Source organism: Pseudophryne corroboree, chromosome 5 (assembly GCF_028390025.1).
Source record: "Pseudophryne corroboree isolate aPseCor3 chromosome 5, aPseCor3.hap2, whole genome shotgun sequence".
Lineage (NCBI taxonomy): Eukaryota > Metazoa > Chordata > Amphibia > Anura > Myobatrachidae > Pseudophryne > Pseudophryne corroboree.
This window is the reverse complement of record NC_086448.1, coordinates 649,368,597-649,385,700: the sequence shown is the minus strand read 5'-3', so window position 1 is coordinate 649,385,700 and position 17,104 is coordinate 649,368,597. Positions and strand designations below refer to the sequence as shown.

At 45.4% G+C, this 17,104-nt stretch overlaps 1 protein-coding gene across 2 annotated transcripts in view; it reads left to right on the top strand.

Annotated features, from left to right (window-relative positions):
- LOC134928198 (maternal DNA replication licensing factor mcm3) overlaps positions 1–17,104 on the top strand; it is a 97,779-nt gene that overhangs the window by 46,553 nt on the left and 34,122 nt on the right. For both annotated transcript variants that reach the window (XM_063923660.1, XM_063923661.1), the window contains 5 exons: positions 4,622–4,730; positions 4,806–4,959; positions 5,053–5,184; positions 5,356–5,564; positions 15,214–15,388. In XM_063923660.1, the coding sequence (XP_063779730.1) occupies positions 4,622–4,730; positions 4,806–4,959; positions 5,053–5,184; positions 5,356–5,564; positions 15,214–15,388 (779 nt within the window). The remainder of the gene's footprint in view (positions 1–4,621; positions 4,731–4,805; positions 4,960–5,052; positions 5,185–5,355; positions 5,565–15,213; positions 15,389–17,104) is intronic.

The window sequence follows — 17,104 nt, the reverse complement described above, 5'->3', positions numbered from 1 at the left end:
CTCGGACCTGGATCCTTGGATAGTAGAAATAGTAACCCAAGGGTACAAGCTAGAGTTTCGAGACGTGCCCCCTCACCGAATTTTCAAATAGGCCTTGCCAGCTTCTCTTCCAGAAAGGGAGATAGTAAGCGCTGCGATACTAAAGTTGTGTCAAAATCAAGTGATTGTCACGGTACCCCAGCCTCAACAGGGGGAAGGGTTTTATTCGAGCCTGTTCGTGGTCCCGAAGCTGGATGGCTCAGTCAGACCGATTCTAAACCTAAAATCCCTAAATTTCTTTCTAAAAAAATTCAAGTTCAAGATGGAGTCTCTACGAGCAGTGATCTCCAGTCTGGAGGAGGGGTATTTTATGGTGTCGGTCGACATAAAAGATGCCTACTTACATGTCCCCATATATCCTCCACATCAGGCTTACCTGAGATTTGCTGTGCAGGATTGTCATTACCAATTTCAGACGTTGCCGTTTGGTCTGTCCACGGCTCCGAGGATTTTCATCAAAGTAATGGCGGAAATGATGGTTCTCCTGCGCAAGCAGGGAATCACAATTATCCCGTACTTGGACGATCTCCTCATAAAGGCGAGGTCCAAGGAGCAATTGTTGGAGAATGTTGCCCTTTCACTGACTTTTCTGCAACAACACGGTTGGCTCCTAAATTTGCCAAAATCACAGTTGGATCCAACGACACGGCTGTCGTTCCTGGGTATGATTCTGGATACAGAATTGCAAAGAGTTTTTCTTCCAGTGGAAAAAGCTCTGGAAATACAGAACATGGTAAAACAGATTCTGAAACCGGCAAAGGTGTCGGTTCTTCACTGCAGTCGGTTGCTGGGAAAGATGGTGGCGGCCTACAAGGCCATTCCGTATGGCAGGTTCCATGCCAGGGTATTTCAGTGGAACCTGCTGAACCAGTGGTCTGGGTCTCACCTGGACATGCACCGGAAAATAATTCTATTTCCCAGGACCAGAATTTACCTTCTGTGGTGGCTGTGCAGTTCTCACCTTCTGGAGGGACGCAGGTTCTGGATTCTGGATTGGATCCTGATGACCACAGATGCAAGCCTACGAGGCTGGGGAGCAGTCACACAGGGAAGAAACTTTCAGGGAAAGTGGTCAAGCCAGGAAGCTTGTCTACATATAAACATTCTGGAATTAAGAGCCATCTACAATGGCATACTGCAAGCAGAACATCTTCGAGGTCTGCCGGTCTTGATTCAGTCAGACAACGTGACAGCAGTGGCGTACATAAACCACCAAGGCGGAACAAAGAGCAGAGCGGCGATGGCCGAGGCCACGAAGATTCTTCACTGGGCGAAAAGACATGCCAGCGCTCTGTCAGCGGTCTTCATTCCAGGAGTGGACAACTGGGAAGCAGACTTCCTCAGCAGACACGATCTCCATCCAGGAAAGTGGTGTCTTTATCAAAAGGTCTTTGCAGAAGTGACAAATCTTTGGGGAGTTCCTCAAGTGGACATGATGGCGTCTCGCCTCAACAAGAAACTTCAGAGATCTTGTTCCAGGTAAAGGGACTCTCAAGCAATAGCGGTGGACGCCCTAGTGACACCGTGGGTGTTTCGGTCGGTGTATGTGTTCCCTCCACTTCCACTCATTCCGAAGGTGATAAAAATTATAAGAACAAGGGTTCAGGCGATCCTCATTGTTCCGGATTGGCCAAAAAGGGCCTGGTATCCAGATCTTCAGGAGTTTCTCATAGAAAATCCCTGGCCTCTTCCTCTTCGGGAGGACCTGTTACAACCGGGGCCGTGCGTGTGTCAGGACTTACCGCGGCTGCGTTTGACGGCGTGGCGGTTGAACACAAAATCCTAGCCCGAAAGGGTATTCCCAGTGAAGTCATTCCTACACTTCTTCAGGCTAGAAAAGAAGTAACTGCAAAGCATTACCACCGTATTTGGAGAAAATGTGTCTTGGTGTGAATCCAAGAAGGCTCCTACGGAAGAGTTTCACCTGGGGCGTTTGCTCCATTTCCTACAAGCAGGTGTGGATGCGGGCTTAAAGTTAGGCTCTATTAAAGTACAGATTTCGGCCTGGTCGATCTTTTTTCAAAAAGAATTGGCCTCCCTTCCAGAAGTTCAGACCTTCGTAAAAGGCGTGCTGCACATCCAACCTCCCTTTGTGCCCCCACTGGCACCATGGGACCTTAATGTGGTGGTGCAATTCTTGCAATCACATTGGTTTCAACCTTTGCACAAGGTTGAGTTAAAATTCCTTACTTGGAAAGTGGTCATGTTGTTGGCCTTGGCGTCTGCAAGGAGAGTGTCTGTCTGAGTTGGCGGCTTTGTCTCACAAAAGCCCCTATTTGATTTTTCATGCTGATAGAGCAGAGTTGAGAACTCGTCAGCAATTTCTGCCAAAAGTGGTTTCATCATTTCATGTTAACCAGCCAATTGTGGTGCCAGTGGCTACTGACGCCTTGGCGGGTTCAAAGTCTCTCGATATGGTCGGAGGTTTGAAGATCTAGGTCGCCAGAACGGCGCAGATTAGGAAAACAGAGGCTCTGTTTGTCCTGTGGGCTCCTGCTTCTAAGCAGACTATTGCGTGCTGGATTTGTAATACGATTCAGCAGACTCGTTCTACGGCTGGATTGCCGTTACCGAAATCGGTGAAAGCCCATTCTACCAGAAAGGTGGGCTCATCCTGGGTGGCTGCCCGGGGAGTCTCTGCGCTACAACTTTGCCGAGCTGCTGCTTGGTCGGGTTCAAACACCTTTGCAAAGTTTTACAAGTTTGATACCCTGGCTGAGGAGGACCTGTCTATACCCCATGGTTCTTGAAGCATCCCCAGCATCCTCTACGAACTAAGAGAAAAGGATTTACTGGTAGGTATTAAAATCCTTTTTGTTGACCGTCCCTACTTTTTTTTGCATGATGCGATAGTGGAGTTTACACACTCCCATTAGAGGCATCTTTGGAACATCCCTGTTGTATTTCTGTGCTAACCAGATTTGCTGGAGAATAGGATTTTTGGTAATCGACAATTAGATTGGTTTCTGTCTTAATCTGGGTACACTGTTCCCTCCCTGCCTGTTACCATCTGTTTGAATGTTTTCAGTGTGTTGAAACCACTTTCTATGGTCCTTTGTCACTATGTAGTTTCTTTGCACCATTATATGTAGAGGGGTAATAGGAGGCAGCCCACAAACCAGTTTAGATGCACATTGTACCTGTTCCTGGAACAGGGCCACTTATAACTTTTTCTGGTTTTGCAGTTTTCCCCAGATGAAGAGAAATGGATCTGATAATGGATCTGATAATAGGTCACCCTTGAGTTAAATTTACTTAATTTAATAAATGCAGAACTTCTCAAACTTTTGTGTTAGGGGTGCCATGGGAAAAATGCTGGTACTGTGATTCGGTTTGTAAGCACTTTCTTTAAAGGCAGTAGTTCCCAGAGTTTACACAAGGTGGTATTTATACTCTGCCATGTCAGACGTGTTGGTGGAAGAATAGTTTCCTTTATACACCCAAAACTCTTTCCTAGAAGATGTGATTCTTGCTCCTCTTGTTATGCTATTGTGTAATCCTTTTTAAATCCATTGAAAACCAAATCACCAGGTTATACCCCTTTCCCGCTGCCTTCAAAAACCCAGAACGTGTATCAAGCAGAGTATTTGCTCAGTGGAAACGTCTCCCTAAAACAAAAACAAAAAAACCCAGTGTCCAGTGATAAAGGAATCAGACCCGTGTTAAGGAGCAGTGCAAACTGGTAACCACGGTCATCCTACCGGAGACTCGTTTACAGCATGGTGATTGGGTGAAAACAGAAGGTGTCTAGACTGTTCCAGTTTTTACCCCATCCCTGCATTCATGGAAGGATGACCTGCTCTCCAAATGCCTGCATTGCACCTGTGTGCAGTGAGAGGTGCTGACCTGAAAATATCCTTAGTCTGCACCACAGGGGGAACGGGGTAAGTACTGGGTCTGACTTGGCTTGGAACTATAATTCTACTAAGCTTCAGGTAGACAAAGAATAGAATTCTCAACCATTCACAATTATGATTACTTCCAAACATTGGTACAAGGATTCAGCAGAATACCGGACAAGCTTACTTAATGATGCACACATTTTGTGACCTATGGTATGTATATACCAATCCCCAATTCCAGGGACTATTTAGATTTAACCATCTATGAGCCCTAATTGTTTAGCTCCAAATGACCCCTAAATGGGGTAATGAACCTGCCTCCTAACACATGAGCACTTCAGTTCTGAAGAGAAGACAGCTATTAATTTGGCTTCTATCTACTGGATACCTGCATTTTATCATTTTTTTTTCTTTTTTTTTTTTTTCTTTCATAAATCTTTTAACATATCTGTCTTACATTTTTAAGGTATATTATAGTAAAATACAGCCTGCCTCGGTCATTCAGTGTTATGTATAGTGACTGAGAATGGAATTTTTTAATGCTAGCATAGTGTGTTTTCAGAGTGTGTAGAATGTCTGTGGTGTCTTGTGTGCAGCTTTATACGTGGATGCACTCTAGAGGGCATTAATGAGCTTCAGCTAAGTACAGTGTATATAGCTGCAAAAATAAGGATTCACATTCATGATCCTTGTTTATCAGTCATGTTTAATGCATCGGCTGATTTTGTTATCCTATTTAGGACCATTTTATTGGCAAATAACATCAAAGCAATGAGCAAAGAAATTGCCCCGACATTTTCAGGTGATGATGTTGCAAAGATCAAGAAATTCTGCAAAGCTCATTCTAAGGTAATATACTAAAATGAGCGCATAAAATAGGAAGCAAGCATTGTAACTATGTTTTTAAAGCTTTATTTGTTACAGGATATCTTTGACCAGTTAAGTAAATCTTTGGCTCCGAGCATTCATGGTCATGAGTATATTAAGAAGGCCATTTTGTGCATGCTCCTTGGTGGTAATGAAAAGGTCCTGGACAATGGGACGCGCATAAGAGGCGATATTAATGTTCTGCTAATAGGTAAAGACTAAGACTATATACCATTGCCACATGTAACCCTGGAAGTTTGAGTTAAATATATGCACATACAGTACTTTTACTTTGCACTTCTAGGTGATCCATCGGTTGCCAAGTCTCAGCTGCTACGCTACGTGTTGCACACTGCTCCGAGAGCCATTCCCACCACCGGTAGGGGATCCTCTGGAGTAGGGCTAACAGCGGCAGTGACAACTGATCAGGAAACTGGCAAGTACATGTCATGTGCTCTAAATGTTGCAGTCGACTGAAGTGGGTACATTCAAGAACCTGAACTGTGCAGTAGTAATGTTTTAAAGAACAAATACTTCTCCAGGCCCTGTATAATTCAGCAGTGCTGCCGTGGTATACTCTACTAAATCCATTCTTATGGCTTTCTAGGAGAGAGGCGTCTGGAGGCTGGTGCCATGGTACTGGCTGATAGAGGGGTTGTCTGTATTGATGAATTTGATAAAATGTCTGACATGGACAGGACTGCTATACATGAGGTGATGGAGCAAGGTCGCGTCACTATAGCAAAAGCAGGAATTCAAGCAAGACTGAATGCTCGATGCAGTGTCCTTGCTGCAGCTAATCCAGTTTATGGAAGGGTAGGTCTCATAGGACGTTTGCTTAATGGTTGTGTAATTAATGGGAACATGTGACAGAAGTTGCATATACAGGATCTCTATCTTGAAGACTGCTACTAGCCAGTAGACTGGGGAATTTGCTACAGATCCAGCATGGGATCCATCCAAATGGTTCATGTATTTGTCTCTATTCATGTAGAGCATAACTAGCTACTGGAATGTTTCACTATATATTGCATCACATCATTGCAAAATATATTTCTCTAACGTCCTAGAGGATGCTGGGGACTCCGTAAGGACCATGGGGATAGACGGGCTCCGCAGGAGACATGGGCACTTTAAGAAAGACTTTGGATCTGGGTGTGCACTGGCTCCTCCCTCTATGCCCCTCCTCCAGACCTCGGTTTGATACTGTGCCCAGAGGAGATGGGTGCACTGCAGGGAGCTCTCCTGAGTTTCCTGCTAAGAAAGTATTTTAATTAGGTTTTTTATTTTCAGGGAGCACTGCTGGCAACAGACTCCCTGCATTATGGGACTGAGGAGAGAGAAACAGCCCTACTTCTCGGAGTTTCAAGGTCCTGTTTCTTAGGCTACTGGACACCATTAGCTCCAGAGGGAGTCGAACACAGGTCTCACCCTGGAGTTCGTCCCAGAGCCGCGCCGCCGTCGTCCTCACAGAGCCAGAAGAAAGAAGCCGGGTGAGTATGAGAAGAAAGAAGGCTTCAAAGGCGGCAGAAGACTTCGTGATCTTCACTGAGGTAACGCACAGCACTGCAGCTGTGCGCCATTGCTCCCATACACCTCACACACTCCGGTCACTGTAAGGGTGCAGGGCGGGCAGCAATATAAACCTGTATTATGGCACAAACACATATATACATGTACAGCTGGGCACTGTACATGTATATAAAGAGCCCCCGCCATGTTTTTGAATAATTTGAGCGGGACAGAAGCCAGCCGAGGGGCGGGGCTTCTCCCTCAGCACTCAACAGCGCCATTTTTCTCCACAGCACAGCGCTGAGAGGAAGCTCCCCGGACTCTCCCCTGCTTACTGAGGTGACACTGGGTTTTTCAAGAGGGGGGGGGGGGCACATAATTGGTGAAAAACAAGTTATTTCAGCGCTACTGGGGAAACATTCTGTGTTTTGCCTGGGTTATATAACGCTGGGGTGTGTGCTGGCATACTCTCTCTCTCTGTCTCTCCAAAGGGCCTGGTGGGGAACTGTCTTAAGATAAGAGCTTCCCTGTGTGTGTGCGGTGTGTCGGTATGCATGTGTCGACATGTATGAAGTGGAAGGCTCACCTAAGGAGTGTATGAATGTCAGATCTCCGTCGGCAGCGCCGACACCGGACTGGATGGAGATGTGAAATGTCTTGAGTGCTAGTGTAAATTTATTACACGAGATTAGACAAGGCTGAGGCTAGGGAACAGCCAGGTAGTCAGACCATGCCTGTCCCTGTGTCACCGGGACCTTCCGGGCCTCAGAAGCGCACATTGTCACAAATAATGGACACAGATACCGACACGGATTTAGACTCCAGTGTCGACTATGAGGAGGCAAAATTACAGCCAAAAGTGGCTAAGGGCATTCGATTATATGATTATTGCAATAAAAGATGTTTTGCATATCACGGAGGAACCCCCTGTCCCTGACAAGAGGGTACACATGTATAAAGAGAAAAAGCCTGAGGTCACTTTTCCATCCTCGTATGAGCTGAGCGAGCTGTGCGAAAAGGCTTGGGAATCTCCAGACAAGAGGCTGCAGATTCCCAAAAGGATTCTTATGGCGTATCCCTTCCCGCAGACGGATAGGATACGATGGGAGTCTTCTCCTAAGGTGGACAAGGCTTTAACACGTTTATCAAAAAAGATAGCGCTGCCATCACAAGATACGGCTACCCTCAAGGATGCTGCTGATCGCAGACAGGAGGTTACCATGAAGTCTATTTACACACATTCAGGTACACTTCTTAGACCGGCAATGGCGTCGACCTGGGTTTGTAGTGCTTTCACAGCATGGACAGACACCTTATCTACGGAAATTGAGACCCTAGATAAGGATACCATTTTAATGACCCTTGGGCATATAAAAGATGCTGCGTTATATATGAGGGATGCTCAAAGAGACATTTGTTTGCTAAGTTCCAGAATAAACGCTATGTCTGTTTCTGCTAGGCGAGTCTTATGGACCCGGCAGTGGACGGGTGATGCCGACTCAAAGAGGCATATGGAGTCTTTGCCTTACAAAGGTGAGGACTTATTTGGAGAAGGCCTCTCGGACCTCGTCTCCACAGCTACGGCAGGTAAATCGAATTTTTTGCCTTATGTTCCCTCACAGCCTAAGAAAGCGCCTCATTATCAAATGCAGTCCTTTTGTTCCAATAAAAGCAAGAGTACGAGGAACGTCCTTTCTTGCCAGAGGTAAGGGCAGAGGAAAAAAGCTGCACACAGCTAGTTCCCAGGAACAGAAGTCCTCCCCTGCCTCTGCAAAATCCACTGCATGACGCTGGGGCTTCCCTGGGTGAGTCCGCTCAAGTGGGGGCACGTCTTCGACTTTTCAGCCACATCTGGGTTCATTCACAGGTGGATCCCTGGGCAATAGAAATTGTTTCTCAGGATACAAGCTGGAATTCGAAGAGGTGCCTCCTCGCCGGTTTTTCAAATCGTCTCTACCTGCGGCTCCCTCAGAGTGGTCAAAGTTCCTCTACTGCAGCAAGGAAAGGGTTATTACTCAACCCTGTTTGTAGTTCCAAAACCGGACGGTTCGGTCAGACCCATTTTGAATTTAAAATCCCTGAACTTATACTTGAAAAAATTCAAGTTCAAGATGGAATCGCTCAGGGCGGTCATCGCCAGCCTGGAAGGGGTGATTTTATGGTTTCCCTGGACATAAAGGATGCATACCTTCATGTTCCAATATTTCCTCCTCATCAGGCGTTCCTGAGATTTGCTATACAGGATTGTCATTACCAATTTCAGACGTTGCCGTTTGGGCTTTCAACGGCCCTGAGGATTTTCACCAAGGTAATGGCGGAAATGATGGTGCTCCTGCGCAAGTGAGGGGTCACAATTATCCCGTACTTGGACTATCTCCTCATAAAAGCGAGATCTCGGGAGAAGTTACTGGACAGCGTGTCTCTGTCTTTGAAGGTGTTACAGCAACACGGCTGGATTCTCAATATCCCGAAGTCACGGTTGGTTCCTACGACGAGTCTGACTTTCTTGGGCTTGATTTTGGACACAGACCAGAAGAAGGTTTTTCTTCCAATGGAAAAAGCTCAGGAGCTCATGACTCTGGTCAGGAACCTATTGAAGCCAAAACAGGTGTCAGTGCATCACTTCACTCGAGTCCTGGGGAAAATGGTGGCATCGTACGAAGCCATTCCCTTCGGCAGGTTCCATGCGAGGACCTTCCAATGGGACCTACTGGACAAATGGTCCGGGTCACATCTACAAATGCATCAGAGGGTCACCCTGTCCCCCAGAGCCAGGGTGTCTCTCCTGTGGTGGCTGCAGAGTGCTCACCTCCTAGAGGGTCGCAGGTTCGGCGTTCAGGACTGGATCCTGGTGACCACAGACGCAAGTCTCCGAGGTTGGGGAGCAGTCGCACAGGGAAGAAATTTCCAAGGTCTTTGGTCGAGTCTAGAGACTTGTCTCCACATCAACATCCTAGAGTTGAGGGCCATATACAACGCCCTACGTCAAGCGGAGGCATTACTTCGCGACAAACCAGTTCTGATTCAGTCGGACAATGTCACCGCAGTAGCTCATGTAAACTGCCAAGGCGGCACAAGGAGCAGGGTGGCAATGGCGGAAGCCACCAGGATTCTTCGCTGGGCGGAACATCATGTAAGCGCACTGTCAGCAGTGTTCATTCCGGGAGTGGACAACTGGGAAGCAGACTTCCTCAGCAGACACGACCTGCATCCGGGAGAGTGGGGACTTCATCAGGAAGTCTTCGCGCAGATCGCAAGTCGGTGGGGACTGCCCCAAATAGACATGATGGCGTCCCGTCTCAACACAAAGTTAAAAAAGTATTGCGCCAGGTCAAGAGATCCTCAGGCGATAGCTGTGGACGCCCTGGTGACACCGTGGGTGTTTCGGTCGTTTTATGTGTTTCCTCCTCTTCCTCTCATACCCAAGGTGTTGAGAAAATAAGACAGAGCAGAGTGAGAACAATCCTCATTGTTCCAGGTTGGCCACGAAGGACTTGGTATCCGGATCTACAGGAATTGCTCACAGAAGATCCGGGGCCTCTGCCTCTAAGACAGGACCTGCTGCAGCAGGGGCCCTGTCTATTCCATGACTTACCGCGGCTGCGTTTGACGGCATGGCGGTTGAACGCCGGATCCTAGCGGAAAAAGATATTCCGGATGCAGTCATTCCTACGCTAATAAAGGCTAGGAAGGACGTGACATCAAAACATTATCACCGAATATGGAGAAAATATGTTTCTTGGTGTGAGGCCAGGAATGCTCCTACGGAGGAATTCCATCTGGGTCGTCTCCTTCACTTCCTGCAAACTGGAGTGAATTTGGGCCTAAAATTAGGCTCCATAAAAGTTCAGATTTCGGCCTTATATATTTTCTTTCATAAGGAATTGGCCTCTCTACCTGAAGTACAGACTTTTTTGTAAAGGGAGTACTGCATATTCAGCCTCGTTTTGTACCTCCGGTGGCGCCTTGGGACCTTAACGTGGTGTTAAGTTTCCTTAAGTCACATTGGTTTGAACCACTCAAGACGGTGGAGTTAAAATATCTCCACTTGGAAGGTGGTCATGTTGTTAGCCTTAGCTTCGGCTAGGCGAGTTTCGGAATTTGCGGCTTTATCACATAAAAGCCCCTATCTGGTTTTTCATATGGATAGGGCGGAATTGCGGACTCGTCCTCAATTCCTACCTAAAGTAATCTCATCCTTTCATATGAACCAACCTGTTGTCGTGCCTGTGGCCACGCGTGACTTGGAGGATTCCGAGTCCCTTGATGTGGTCAGGGCTTTGAAAATTTATGTGGCCAGAACGGCTAGAGTCAAAAACAGAAACACTGTTTGTCCTGTATGCAGCCAACAAGGTTGGCGCTCCCGCTTCAAAGCAGACTATTGCTCGCTGGATCTGTAACACGATTTAGCAGGCGCATTCTACGGCAGGTTTGCCGTTACCAAAATCGGTTAAGGCCCATACCACTAGGAAGGTGGTCTCTTCTTGGGCGGCTGCCCGAGGGGTCTCGGCACTACAGCTGTGCTGAGCTGCTACTTGTTCGGGGTCAAACACCTTTGCAAAGTTCTATAAGTTTGATACCCTGGCTGAGGAGGACCTCCTGTTTGCTCAATAGGTGCTGCAGAGTCATCCGCACTCTCCCTCCCGTTTGGGAGCTTTGGTATAATCCCCATGGTCCTCACGGAGTCCCCAGCATCCTCTAGAACATTAGAGAAAATAAGATATTAAACCTACCGGTAAATCTTTTCCTTGTAGTCCGTAGAGGATGCTGGGCGCCCGTCCCAAGTGCGGACTACTTCTGCAAGACTTGTATATAGTTTTTGCTTACCTAAGGGTTATGTTATAGTTTCTTTGGTTCTGGACCGATGCTATATTATTTTTTCATACTGTTAACTAGATAGTGTATCACAAGTTATACGGTGTGATTGGTGTGGCTGGTATGAATCTTGCCCTTGGATTAACTAAAATCCTTTCCTCGTACTGTCCATCTCCTCTGGGCACAGTTTCTCTAACTGAGGTCTGGAGGAGGGGCATAGAGGGAGGAGCCAGTGCACATCCAGATCCAAAGTCTTTGCGGAGCCAGTCTATCCCCATGGTCCTTACGGAGTCCCCAGCATCCTCTACGGACTACGAGAAAAAGATTTACCGGTAGGTTTAAAATCTTATTATAACCTAGTAACGTTCTGTATCCGTTCGTTAAAACGAAACTACCCAGAGATGTTCAGATATATGGCAAGCAGTGCGCAGACTGACATATTGTGAGTCTGATAAATTGTCACCACATTGTGCTTCAGCGTCTACCAACTTCACAGGGCTGATGCCAGACTTGAAGGACCGAGCGATGCAGTGTGGTACTTCCATTCTTCTCTGCATCGCTCTCCCCATACTAGTGTGTGTGGAATCGGGCACCACTGGAGAAATCTTACTTCTACACGTTATACTCTTGAATACAATGAAGCCGTGAAGAGCTCTGTTTTCTGACGTGCTTCATGAAACAGCTTTTCACTATATGAATGGATGCCATTACCACTTTCACAAAGCTTTAATGGCCCATTTATCTTTTATTTGTATTTGCAATGTGATCTGGAAGCGATATTGGTGCCCAAGATTGCATTGCAGTCCCTTCATACATCCTGGAGATACTTAATATTTGTGGCTAACCATTTGCAGGGGAAATGGCCACAAATATTTGATAAATGGGCCCCTTAATCTCTTGAACAATTGACAGTACTGCATACCATTGTTAACGTGGTTCTGACTGCTAATTATGTGACATACAAAACACAAACTGCAGATTCAGATGCCTATGTATCCGTAATCATGACACCGCCATGGATAACGGCCCGTATCGTGATGGAATTATCCCCAATATGTACCGTGTGTAACTCGCAGGGACACAAATAATAATAATGGGGACTGCGATCTGCTGTGCTAATAAGCCCTCTGCAGAAGATTCTCCTGTATTAGGCTATTACTACACAGTGCTGATATACAGGCCTGCCGTCAAATTGTGGAGCCCGGGACTGACGAAATAGGCAGGGTCCCCTTCCCCTCTACCTTAGTCATACACTAACATTTTGGTCCATTGTTTTGCCCAGTGCTCCACCCATATGTGATGTCACATAGAGGTGGAGCGCTGCGGACCTGTAAGTCCCCATGTGCAGGGGAGGCTTGTTTTTTTTTAAGAAGTCCTTTCTGCGCACTGGCCTGCTACTGTTATACAGCCTAGTGCAGGCGAGCTACCTATAGTTAACGTTTTCCAGTTCTCACAGAATCACAAGTGAAGTAATTAGCTCCACCTGTGGATCTTTTAAAATGTGTCAGTGAGTAATGAGTACACCTGTGCACCTGCTGGGTGGTCTAAAAAACGTAAACTGTTGGTAGCTCTCGAGGACCAAGGTTGGCTACCCCTGGCCTAGTGCACCTCTCCAGGTATCAGTGGTAGGAGCTGGAGCGTAAATTCATACCATCTGCAGTGGGACTGTGGTGCTCCCTCCCCATTCCCCCTCCCTCAACAGCACATGCGCAGTAGCACAGCTTGTGGAGATAATGTGGCAGTAATCCTACCATTTGTGAATAATCTGGAGGGGATTTCCACACAGGATTTAGAAAAATTACCTATCAACAATATAGAGAATTTAGAATATCATGTATTCAGAATGTCATGTTGGTGGTGGTCCCCTTGAATCAGTATATACAGCAACTAGAAACGAAGGTTTTCTCTGCAAGTGTCTGTACTAGGGCCTCTGGTATTTCTGCTTTCTATTCGTTTGCCTCCATGGCATTGGAACAATCCCTGTGTGGGTGCAATGCACATAAGGCAGGCGAAGGTCGTGTTGTGCGCAGTCAGGCCTGCATATCACTGGCACACCTCTGAATACTCCGGTGTTTCCACAATGCTCTCTCATCTGGACTCCAGAGCTACCCTGCAATGCTTGCCAATAATGAGTTTTAGGGGTTAACTTATACCGAAAGCAGAGGCATTTATCCTTTTTTCTATAATTTCTGTCCTGAAAGCTATCTGATATTCTCTCATCCATCGTCCAATGCCCAGGAGGCAAACAACTGGAAAGCAGAAATACCATAGACCCTAGTACCGGACGCCTCTTTCACATATATTTACATATTAATAGAGATATTCATTTTCACCTCTTGCAATTGAATATCCTTTTCCTTCTGTGCATATGCAAGCAGATATCACTGATAAACTGTACGAGTATGTGCTTATTGAGACCTCACAACCATCATGCTGTACAGATGTGTCTTCATACATCTAGTCTCTGCTGGCAGCTCTACTAACGTAGGGAGTCTAACGTAGCATTTCGTATGCAGCTGCAGTCGCATAGAATATAGGCATGCCACATATCATTTTACTCATGGCGTCGGCATGGCGTGACTGCAGCAAGGATGTGGGAGGACACCTCTATGAAAAATGTCTGTTATAGTCAATGCTGTCACTTTGTTAAAGGGATTAGAAAACAGGAACTACACTGACATCTGGTGACCAAAACTGGAGTTTCCTTTTTCCTGTTATGAAAGATAGCAGAGCAAGATATGTTTAATGTTATGCTATACAATTTCTATGAATAGCAAGAAATGTTAATATTTATACTGTGCCACTTTACATTATCACCCTGACTAAAACTTAATGCTTGGAGTACACACTGTGAATATTGATCCTATTATAGGTTTATAAAAATTGGATTGTGACCATATAGTACATTCTACTTTGAAGGCTAAATATGATTTTTACTATATTTGAATCTTACTGATCATTTTATGTTTTAATCTGTTTTACTTTCATTATGTATTTAAACTAATTTATTTAGTGTGCCCCCACAAATTAATCTTTTCTTCTGCACTTTTACAGAGAGAACTTTAAGTTTTTAATTTGAAGATAATCTCCAGCCTGTAAAGTCTCCCCAGTGCCAGCCCCCCTTTCAGTCTCTCCAGCTCCTGCCTCCTGCAGCGCGTACACACTTTCATTCTTCTGTGTCTTCTGGCTGCAGCTGTCCTCTTCACTCTGCGACTGGCTCCTCTAACAGCGGTGCAGTGTGACGTTATGCACTCTGTCTCAATAGAAAAAACGCAACTGTACCAGTCAGCTGCCAGCAAGCACCTGCCCGGTCCCAGACCCCACAGAGATATTCAGCATAGCAGGCACCGACGCAGGTGCCGGTTCCCACAGCCAGAGACCGCCTCGATCGGTACTGAGACTCTCCTGTGCTATCAGTGCTGGTAGAAGCTACATGTAAGGCTCCAGTGTGGAGCGGCTTTCTTACAATACCATGTTTCCTTGCTGAGTGGCAACATATTGAGGAACTCTAATACAAAGTAACTTTGCCTATTTCCCTTGAACTTCCCAGAGTCCCAGACAAACAATATTGTGCGTACACACTGAGCAATTTTTGCAAATGACCAACGATATACAGAAGTCATCCGATATTACCAAGTTGAGTTTCAATACTAAATCGTCTGTCGTTCAGTGTACACACTGAACAATATGAACCTAATCGTCAACGACATAGTAAAAATTGAGCTGCATGTACAGACGACAGAAGACCTCAAATAGTGCGCACCCACTGGACGATATTACAAATGAGATCGTAAAAAATATCGCTTAGTGTGTTTGGGGCTTAACTGTAGCAGATTGAGGGGTCTATTTACTAAGCCTCAGGTAGAGATAAAGTGGCTGGAGATAAAGTACCAGCCAATCACCTCTTAACTGTAATTTTTCAAACCCAGCCTGTGACATGGCAGTTAGGAGCTGATTGGCTGTTGCTTTATCTCCGCCCACTTTATCTCCATCCAAGGCTTAGTAAATAGACCCCTTACTCCGTTTTTCCATAATATGGCTAATCTGTTTAACAGCATAGCAGATCTCACTGTTACATTTAGGTTATTTGTCCACCTTAGCATATTAATGTTAATATACACATTTTTGTCATCACCAGTATGATCAGTTTAGGACGCCAATGGAAAATATTGGTTTACAAGACTCTCTGCTTTCGAGATTTGATTTGCTTTTTATTGTACTGGACCAAATGGATGCAGACCATGATCATGAAATTGCAGACCATGTCCTGCGAATGCACCGATACAGGACACCTGGGGAGCAGGATGGCTACGGTATGCTGTGCTACAATCTGTGTTTGGGCTATTAATCTTTTTTAACTCTCTTAGGCTTAATTAAAGGAGACTATAAACATATGGTACAGACCTGCAGTGGCAACATGAATATCCACTATGTAACCACTTAGCCAATAGGTGATGGTTCATTTTGGGCCACACTCAGGCTGAACCTAGCACTTTGCTTCTTTGCCTGATTCCAGGATCAGGGTCCTGATAGCATATATAGGTGAATAATGCTGGGCATACATTATATTGGCAGATTGCCCAGATGAGTGTACTGTTCATGCGCACACAGATACAGAAAACATTGATCAGTTGGACATACCAAATATTCCAGCATGTCCATGTGACATGATGTTTCTAGAGTTGCAGGTCAGCAGCACCCAGCAGAGCGTGTGCACCACAGCTGACTGACGTTTTTATTTCCCTTTCCTTCACAGGGAAGGAATTGTATCTTCCCCAGGGATGGAGCCCAGATACAATATTGTGTGGCCGTATACATTGTGACACGCGTCTGCCCATGCTGTCTTATGGTTGTCGTCCTGTCCGATAAAAATTTGTGTCGTCTGGCAGGCTTTTTATCTGTATGGAAAAGGGTTGTGATTCTGCACTGGCCTGGGTAAATTAAAATACAATAATATAGTCAAAGTATACAAGTATAGGGAAGGAAAGAAGACTCTTGTTTGGGCGCACTCTTTGTGTTATCAATCAACGACTGTTTCACAGTAAATTCAAGACTTAACTTTTATTAGTTCTTCACATAAAATAAATTAAAAATGACATCCAAAATGCTGCAATGCTTTAAAAACAAAGTATGTTCTGATCCATCAACATGTGAGAAGATTCCAGCAAAGCAAATTTGTATTAAGACCCTAATGCAGGGGTGGGCAAACTGCGGCCCGCGAACCGATCCTTCCCGGCCTGCTGTCTCCCACCACTGAGCAATGACAAGCGGCTCCACCTGCTGCTTGTCATTGCGCTAAAATATCTTCCAGCCACCACTGAGTGTTTGAGACCGAGTCTCAAATATAAACAACCCAACCTTCCTGGCGCTGTGATTAATCGGGTGAAGTGCCGCAATTCTCAGGGGTAATTGGTTAAGCCCCTTATAATAAAATCCAAAAAGAAAAAAATGTTTTTTTGCAAAAACAAATGAGAATGCGCTACCTCAATCTGATAGGATTTTTAATAATTATATAAAACAATATACATCACATTGATACCGGCCAGTATCTTAAATCTAAAAAACAACAATTGCTGTACACAAATGCAATTCAGAATATATATTCACTTATTAAAATGTATTCTTTCAGGAATAAAACCTCTTTAAATGACCAATATTAAGGCAGTCCGTGTATTTCTATATTTCATTAAGCAATTAAGGCATTCCTATGCACATATGGAAGTCCGTGCTCTCACACCTGTGAGTTTCCATTCACATATAATGATGTTTATGCAGCCTTATAACTCTTATGCAAAACTCGATCTTTGTTTCACTGCACCATATAATTTGTTATAGCTACCTTGTAGCAATGTCTCTATGCCCATTTTTTTCTCTGGGCAATCCTCCGTTCCCCTCCCGGCTATTGCTTTTAATTCTAGCCTTATCTGGAGTCCCGTGGGTACTTGGGGATAGACGCTCACCAGTAAACCCTTAGCACTGGGGTTTTCCGATGCTCTCACCGGCTGGCCAGTATAGTCGTGCTGTGTAGC